The sequence below is a fragment of the Stegodyphus dumicola genome, chromosome X2, assembly GCF_044657685.1.
Source record: "Stegodyphus dumicola isolate Sdum_Otavi_A_Nest chromosome X2, ASM4465768v1".
Lineage (NCBI taxonomy): Eukaryota > Metazoa > Arthropoda > Arachnida > Araneae > Eresidae > Stegodyphus > Stegodyphus dumicola.
Genome location: NC_140781.1, coordinates 24,193,193 through 24,202,535, shown reverse-complemented (window position 1 = coordinate 24,202,535; position 9,343 = coordinate 24,193,193). Strand labels below are relative to the sequence as shown.

Genomic DNA, 9,343 nt, shown 5'->3' with positions numbered 1-9,343 from the left:
AAATTATGATTATGATTTTTTTGTGTTTATCTGGTGTTTTCTAGTGTTTGTATATTTTTCCGGTGTTTATAGTTTTATTCCAATGATTTATTTTTTTGTTTATTTCCAGTGATAAATATTTAATTTTATATTTTTCTATGATTTTAGTATTTCTGGTGCTTTTCGGTTTTTTTAGTTTAATTATGATACCTAATATAAATAATAATTACCTAAAAAAATTTTTCTTTTGCGTATTATTTTTAGCTTTACAAAATGTTTTGACCTTTTCTAATCTTGGGTTGCATGTCGGACTTCTAAAATTTCTAATTTTTGATCCCAGCAATAATTTAGGTTTTTCCTTTTAATTTCCTCGACTGGTTTTTTTAAAAACAAAAACTTTTCTCGTGCGGCATCTGAGCGAATATTCATTCGGTACCTATAACCGTAGTACATTGCACCCAATCATATTTATAGTTTGACAGTCACGTGATAGACGCTTCGGCAGGATGTGTAATTAGTGGATGGTTAAGGAAGAGTGAGATACGAAGGGTTGAGATAAGTAGCTTTCGGGATGGGCAGGGAAACAATGGAATGTGGAAATTATGAATTTGACTTCTAATAACGTTGGCTTCTAATTGTGCAGATAGAGAGAAAATGGGTTTGGAGCTGAGGCTTCATAGTCCATGTGGAGGAGAGCCAGCGATATATCAGTGGCCATTAACAGCTTCGGTAAAATATTTATATTTTTGTTGTGTTGTGACTTATTCCCTGACCGCATGTTTAAATAATAATATGTGCTAAAATATAATACACGGAGTTGTAATAATCGAAGAATTAAACTGGGGTTATAATCAGCTGTTTTCCTTTTTTTTAGGATAAGTATGACAGAGCTACAGAAATTGTTGATACTATTAGGTAAAGTATTTATTTCTGATAAATAATGTATCTACTTATATAAAATGCATTAACTTATTTATTTATTTAAAATTTTTGTATTATATTTCCTGAACTCAGTGTTTATTTACTTCTCTGAAATCTGCAGCTGCATAATTTTCAGTTGAAATATAGAACTATAAAAGCTGTTCGAATTGCTATAAAAGATATAGTTGCAAATGAAATTACAGAATATTTGCAAGCCCGTTAAAATTTGTAGTCGTAAGTAAAATGCTAGAATATTTGCATTCTCTCTTGAAATTTGTATTTTTATTTAAAATATGATTTTAATTGAATAATATTTATGTATTTTACATTGTGTGTTATATTTTAAAGTTTTGCCTTTTAATTTGAAAATACATTTATATGGTACAATAAACGGTGTAAATTTAAATGTAGTGTAAGATATGTTATAAACATAAGCATTACAAGAAACGCCTTGATAAGAAATATTTCTAAGTTCTGTGATCAATTTTAGAAGTAAAATTAAAATCGTACTTTAAAATAATTTGCCTTTTCTTGGTTATGTCTTCAGTATGCATGTATTTTATAAATATAACATTTGATATATTTACTGTAATAACTTGTAAGTGTGTGCAATGTATAATATGGGCATTCATTGAAAGTCCACGATTTTCTTCTTAAAACTGTGCCTGCCAACGGAGAAACAAATTGGCGCATTTTGTTAAAATATGGTAGTCTCAAGATTTATTTGTGTGATGACATCTCCCGTGACAGTGATGCACTGAGTAACGTTTGTTAAGTAGTTTTAGAAGCAGACGCTGAACATGTACCGATTATTTTGATTCTAGACGTATGTTTTGAAGCGGTATATTTGCAATTATTTATATTATCTCATATGGTTAGGATAGGTTGACGTCAATCGAAGCAAGGGAGGAGATAAATGTTGAAATGATATTAATTAATATATACAAATATTTTTCCTGAACACTTAATAACATTTTCTAGGCAGCGTAGAGTGTAGGTACTCTCATGACAAAATGATCACGTGACTATGAAAGCAACCATAATTCCGTGACATCTGATAAATTTCGCCAAATGTTGCCAATCCCACATGGCATTTGGCGTGGGAATTTTTTTATTTATGGTTTTAGCGAGGCTTTAGTAATTGGTGATTACACTTGGCTTTGTTTATGCGTAATGCGGGAGCTGCTTTTATATGAGCAGCATGCTGTGGCATCTTTTTTTTTCGCTATAGATGCGTACTTTAAATGCCATCTATATTGAAAGTTAATCTTCCTGATCAATGTATACAAGTTATTGAGATATGAGGTTTTTTTTTTTAATTGTAAAGTTTTTTTGAGCGGTATTTACTGGTTAGACATGGCGTCCGCATGAGAACTTGCCATTTTTTCGAATAATGTTTATTGTAAAAATATTTTTTGAAAGTTAATTCTGTAGATACGTAACGTTATCTAGATAATAAATTTTTTGGAAAGTTATTTATCTACGGTTTTAAACTTATTTAATTGCAGATATTGACAAATTTTGCATTTGTCATCGATTCAATAATCTGTGTGGTTAAAAAGAAGAAGTTGTATTTTATTCTACCGATCCCGGGAAATTAAAAAAAGCTTTCTTCATATCTCAAAGGATGAATTAGGATATATATTAAATTACTATATGGCTCTATGTTATGAAAAAGCAAAATTATCAGCCAAAATTCTAATTTGAGACTGCGTTTAAAATTATGCCAATTTTTTTTTACATACCATGATTAATTTTTTTTTGGTAGTGTGAAAATATTATTTTCATGATTTTTTCTAATATTTTTTTTTTAGAAATAAATTTTTAAATATGAATTGTAATCTTTACGTTAATCCAAGTAAATTTCGGTCATTTTATTTTAAAATATTTTTGTATATTATTGGAAATGTTTTAAATTATGACATAAAAATTTGCATCTTATATTAAAGTAAAAACGTTTTTCATTGAAAGGATTGTTTTAACATTTGAAATTTTGCGTGAATAGTGAGTAACATATGGTGACTGTATAATATCAGTTTTTCCATCCCATAATTTTGTCAATGATGATTTACAATAAATAATCCTTTGAGATTTTTAAAAAGTTAGCTTATCTCAAGGTCAAATCAGTTGTGAAACAGAACATGTGTTAAAATGCTTTGGTCAAAACTTAAAAAAAAAAAAAAAAAAAAAAAAAAAAAAGTAATATTTGTGTAATATTAAACTAAACTCAGTGGCGCAACATCCCTAGTGGGCCACGGCCTGCAGTGCCCCGAAATCTTGACCTTGTGTCCCGGAGTGCATCAGCATATGCTCTGGGCAAGTGGTTAGCTTGTATCTGTGTAATACAGTAAGTTTTGGTTCATGTTATCTGTTTCTTTAATACCAGGAGCTAAGTTCAGACAACATCACAACAAAATTTAACTGCTGTGTTGCAACGAGGGAAAAACTGTTTGAATTATTCTTTTCAGAATGTAACATTAAAATTCTGTAATTTATTCTCTGGAAACACTATTCCTTTTATTAATTTCTTTGTTAATGACTGAGAACTTCAAAACTTATTTCAGAATTTCAGTTTCCGTGGCTTCAAATTGTCGAATTAGCCCTTGGTAAGCAAAAACTGAATATCTGCCAACGAGTTACCTATAGAATTATTACCAATGGATTCTCTGCAGAAATCTATATAGTTAATACTTTTCTTTACAGAAGTATTTCAAAACCTTGCATTCTTTCTTTTGGAATATGTCATCAAATTGTTTCTTACTGGGTTTTTGTTGTTAAAGGTGTTGACTTTATCGAACAAATGAACAAAGTATAATTTTCAACAAAGTATAATAGTATAATTTTCAAACAAAGAATGAGTCGCACTGAGGGTGCACTTTCTCTTAAATGAAAGCTAAACTTAAAACACACTGTAACTTCAAATGTTGTCTTTCTTTCTACATATGTATTTTAAAACTGTATGAGCCTTGTTGCTTTTATTTCTTTCCTTCATAAATTTTTAAATATCATCTACATGTGATGAATGATTATTAATTTATGAAACAGCTGATAAACAGACAGAATATTTTAAAATAGCAGATGCACTTTCTGCAAACTGCTCCTAGTCCCAGAACCGGAAATTTTGTCCTAATTAGAATAGTAACAGTTGTTTGAAAATTGAAGGTAATGATTAAAAGGTAAAGATCAGACTTCAGTAGTCGCATATACGGTGAAGAAGTGTTCTACAGAGAAAAAGGAAAATTATAAATTTATATGCCAGTTAATTTGAGTTTTCACGAGATTTCTTCTTATTTTTAAATGAATGATAGAAGTACACAAGGTTAACATTTCTGGTGGTATCATACGCATTAAAAACTAACATTTTAACCCAGCAGAAGTCATACCAAGAAAAGTTACTAGAGTGGGCGCGTGGGGTATCATATACCCCAATATTTAAAATACAGTAAAAATAGTTTTATTTAGTTTTAAAGCTATTTTCCTTGTTCTCGTGTATTATAAATACGTGAATAATAATTGGGTTTCAAAAAATTAATTTCCAAAATAGTCTTAGAGTTAAAATTAAGATAAATGAAAATACACAGTCCAGTCACATTAATGTGACCACCACGTACTTTCCATGTCAGAGTTAAATAACCAATCAGAGAAGGCAGGTAGGTGGCAGCACAGTGCAGTTGAGCGTATATAAAGGGTGTGTGAGGGCTTCGGAAAACATTTCAATCGTTGGCGTAATGCAGAAACGAAGCGATTTATCCGACTTCCAAAAGGGCATGATCATTGGCTTTCGGGCCAAGGGTGGAAGCATTTCCGAAACGGCTGAGTTTGTGAACTGTTCGCGTGCCGCCGTGGTAAAAGTGTACCGTGCATGGCAAAATGGGACTGTCCAAAATCAGCAACGTGGCAAATGTGGTGCACCACGGGCCATAGATGACAGAGGCGAACGACGGTTGCGGAGATGCGTTCGGGCAGATAGACGGGCTACAGTTGAGCAACTGACCACCAAAATGAACCAAGGGGCTACCAAAAGTGTCTCCCAAAGTACTATTCAGCGAACATTGCTGCGTCTGGGCCTCCGAAGCAGACCCCTGGTTCGTGCACCTATGCTGACTGCTGTTCATCGACGGCGAAGGCTAGAATTTGCACGCCAGTACAGCAGCTGGACGTCCACTGAGTGGCGACAGGTTGCGTTTTCGGATGAATCGCGTTTTATGCTCCATCGGACAGATGGACGTTGGCGTATAAGGCGTGAAACCTCTGAAAGGAACCACCCTGCAACCATTTCCGGAACGGTCCAAGCTGGAGGCGGGAGCATTATGGTCTGGGGAATGTTTTCCTGGCATTCTCTAGGTTCACTGATCATTGTGGAAGGCACAATGGATCAATACAAGTACGCATCTGTCCTTGCGGACCATGTTCACCCCTACATGCGCATTGTTTTTCCTCAGGATGATGGCATCTTCCAGCAGGACAATGCGAGGTGCCATACAGCTGCCAGTGTACGTGCGTGGTTCGAAGAGCACCAGGATGAGTTTACCGTCCTCCCCTGGCCAGCAAACTCACCTGACTTAAACCCAATCGAGCATCTGTGGGACCATCTCGATCGAGTTGTTCGCGCCATGGATCCTCAACCGCGTAATCTAGCGCAGCTGGCCACGGCATTAGAGTCGGCATGGCTCAACATCCCAGAGAACACCTTCAGGGACCTATGTGACTCTCTTCCTGCACGTCTCGCAGCAGTCTGCTCTGCGAAAGGTGGTTATTCTGGCTTTTGACAGATGGTCACATTAATGTGACTGGACTGTGTAATAAAAATATAAACATCATGCCTCTAAGTTTCATTACATCTCTAATGCACATTGCCTATTTTTTTTCTTCACATTTTGAACGAAATACATTAATGTGTTCTTGGCACATAATGTTTTCTCACTTTAAACATTGCATTCACGTTCTTCTGTCCTTGGCGCGAGGGCAAAAAATGTATCACATCTTTCATACTTAGTTGTTTCGTATTTCATGTATTCGTTTTAATTCTTCGTCGAAACTTCTGCTTTTGTTTTGCATGCAGTACATCAGTTTCTTGGTTAAGTATTAATCTCCGACCTTTGTTCAATACTTTTTTCATTAATTACAATGCTTAAGTCCTTCAAAACAGACTTCTGTTTCTGGTTGGTGGATTAGCAGTTGAATGTACAGTAATTTCGCGCGTATAGTCCGCAGACTATCTGTTTTTAAAATGCGAATTTTTGAAGTTGCGGACTATCCACCAGTGCGGATAATACGCTGGTTGTTCACGGTTAAAATCATTGAAATTTAAAAAACACGCTGTCGTGTACTGCCGATGATCAAATATAAAAAAAACGCGAGATTCCAAGAAAACATTCATATGTATCGTATCGATAGTAAACCATAGAGCATAGTGCAGAACGAATGAGTAGTAGCAAGTAGAGCTCCTAAAATCCAGGCTGGCGCATCAAGCGATGCCTGGATATGAGCCAAAGAAAGTCTTGTATGAACACTCACTTAGTGCAACCAGAGTCTTGTATCCCAGTATCCTTCGCACTGCTTTAGCGCAACTGCCGGGAGGGGGAAAAGTAATTGATGCATCAGCTCGGTTTTTAGGAGCCATAGTAGCAAGTACCTGGAGTACGAAAAAAAAAGCGTGATTCGTTTACTTATAGTGTGGTTTGGCAACACCGAGTGAGTGGGGTCGAAGGTCACATTTCATTACCACTTATCACGAGTATAGCACGTTGCACAGTATTTTGTTTTCGTATTTTGTCTTTCATCTTCGATAACGTTGATGAAACATCGCCGGAGTTTTACTGCTGAGTTAAACTCAAGGTAGTTGAGAAAGCTGAAAAAGATGGAAATAGAGAAGCGGGTCGTTATTGATTTAATCCTAGTATTCGGTGCACACGGGATTTGGCTACTTTTGGCGACTTTATGATGAGCAGTGAAAACGGGACATATACGATGAGTAGTTAACGGGTCATTCAAAGAAAATATATAGTTAAACATAGTATATACTATGTATATAGTATATATACTATGTGTGTATACTATATATATAGACGTTCTTTGGATCATTTTTGGTGTTGGCGATAACTTTCAAATTCGCGCCAAGGCTGCACCGTATACTAGGATTTTACCCCGTTATTTTGAAGTGGACGAGAAAGCAGTGAGAAATTGGCGCAAACAAAAGGATGTGTTTAAAAAGCATGGGAATATTGCCGTATTAAAAAAATGTAATTTCAGACGTATAGTCCGCGGACTATCTGACGATTTTTGAAATTTTTTTTATATAAAATCGTGTTTGCGGACTATATGATGGTGCGGACTATACATGCGAAATTACGGTAATATAATTCAAGTATTTATTACAGCAACATTCAGTGCAGGAAAAAAAATTACCATTGGCCACCTCCTTGTTATTCTGGCAATTGAATAATTGGCTGACTTTCATTTCCCATATCCACTGCTCCTTTAGTCATATTATAAAAACATATAATTCCTGACGTTTTATTTTCTCCAATAATGTCATCTGTAGTATGATCGTTATATAATGTTGAAAGTATAAGAACAGTTTTTCCTTTTTTAGGAACATCAGGAATTAATTATTTATCTTTTTTGAAACCAAAACAGTGTAGAAAATATTCCTAGTTTCATCTTTAGTTTCCGAAATGCAATCTTCATCGCTTTCAAATATTTCTAATAAATGTCACAGGCGTTGCATCTGCAATTCATAGGAATTCATTCTTTTTACTATAATGCAGTTAGAAATTTTTAAGAATTTAATGTCAAGTACTTTAAAATCACTTGCGAGTAGAAATATTTACTGTTACACACTATAAATAAATTTCTGAACTAAATATTCAGTCAGAAAAACACTTACGTGGACAGGCGCGTGGGGTGTGTTATACCCCAATTCCAACAAAATATCGATGAAACTTTTTCTGAAACTTACAGGCAAAGAAAAAACAGTTCTGAACGTCAACCACAACTAGAAACTCAGCTACTGAAAGCAGCACAGAATTTCAGTTACACAAGTTAGGAATATTCCACTTTTATATAGGTATTCCACTTTTATATAGGTTTGGTGTATGATACACCCCACGCGCTTTCCCGTGTGTTAAGAGAGATTGAGCCAAATGGGTTAGGTCATTGAATATTAGGTAGGTCGTGCTGGTGGCTAATTTTTTAGTCCAAAGGGGCTTTGTCCCTGAAGGGGTTTCGTTTTGCGTTGAATCACTTTGAATGTTCGTTTCAGTTTTCAAACTGTTGCCACCAAATACTATCACCCTGTATTATATTCGAAGAAATTAAATAATGAAGAATCTGCATAAATGTATGTATGTTTCTTGCATTGTGATAAAACAACGGTACCTAAAGCCATCAAATTTTGAATGATGTAATCCTACTGCAAATAATATGGGCATCTGGAAGACCAAATTTGGAATTTGTTTTGTTATCGGTTTCATATTTTCTAAAACTTTAACGAATTTTAGAGTAACAAACTCGATGATTTAAAAGCAAGCGATGGCAACACTCGGGGGGGGGGGGGGGGAACCTTTTTATCTTAGTGCACGGAACTGTGTGTCGGAAATTCTAAATATATGCTCATTTTAAAATTATTTTGTGACATTGCTATTGAACTGAATTTTATGGCTTAAGTGCAAAGAACATGATATTTAATAAATAAAGGTGACACACAAAACATTTAAAAAAAAAACGCCCTTTGGATGCAATTTAAAATCTGAAACTTTTCAGATATTTTTTTAATGTATTTTCCCTATTTAACCCTTTGAAGCCGAACTTTTGCATGATTAAAATTTAACTATGAGAAGTAGTTTAATTTAATGTTGATATACCAAAAGAAGTGTAATATGAGTTGGAAATCTGCGACAATATGTCCCAATCGTATTGTCAACTGGGACGATTTGTCCCAATTGTCTAGGATATTACCTTTTCTCAGAAAACGAACCAAAAATTTGTGGTAATACAGTCAAAAGTCTTTAATCCAGACTTGTCGTGACTTTGGCGATTCCGGATTATCGGTTTTTCCGGATTATAGATCATCAATTTAAATCTGGTAAGATGGCATGCAGAAATTATAAAATAAAAAATATGAAATAAAGAGCAATTATGATCTAAAGGGTATCAAAATTTACAAAAAAAAAAAGCTTGATATTTATTTGCTTATTTTATTAAACATTTCTTTCAACGCGCGTTTGCATAAAGCATACATTACATAGTTGAAATTAGAAAATTGCAACCAGAAAACTATATGATGTGTATTCGTGATATTTATAATGACAAGGAAATTGATTTAAATTATATCAGACTGTATCGAGATGAAACACTACATTTAGTAAGGAATTATAAGCCGAATAAAATAAAAACATCTGCCCTGAAGATGAGGATAGTGCTGACAGATCAACTTCCAGTT

General features: G+C 34.3%; 1 protein-coding gene across 2 annotated transcripts in view; it reads left to right on the top strand.

The window, feature by feature from the left end:
- Positions 1 to 468: 468 nt before the first annotated feature.
- The window catches only part of gpp (DOT1 like histone lysine methyltransferase grappa), a 280,396-nt gene continuing 271,521 nt past the window's right edge, over positions 469 to 9,343 (top strand). For both annotated transcript variants that reach the window (XM_085809864.1, XM_085809863.1), the window contains exons 1-2: positions 469 to 708; positions 854 to 894. In XM_085809864.1, coding sequence (XP_085665990.1) covers positions 634 to 708; positions 854 to 894 — 116 coding nt within the window. In that variant the 5' untranslated portion in view covers positions 469 to 633. The remainder of the gene's footprint in view (positions 709 to 853; positions 895 to 9,343) is intronic.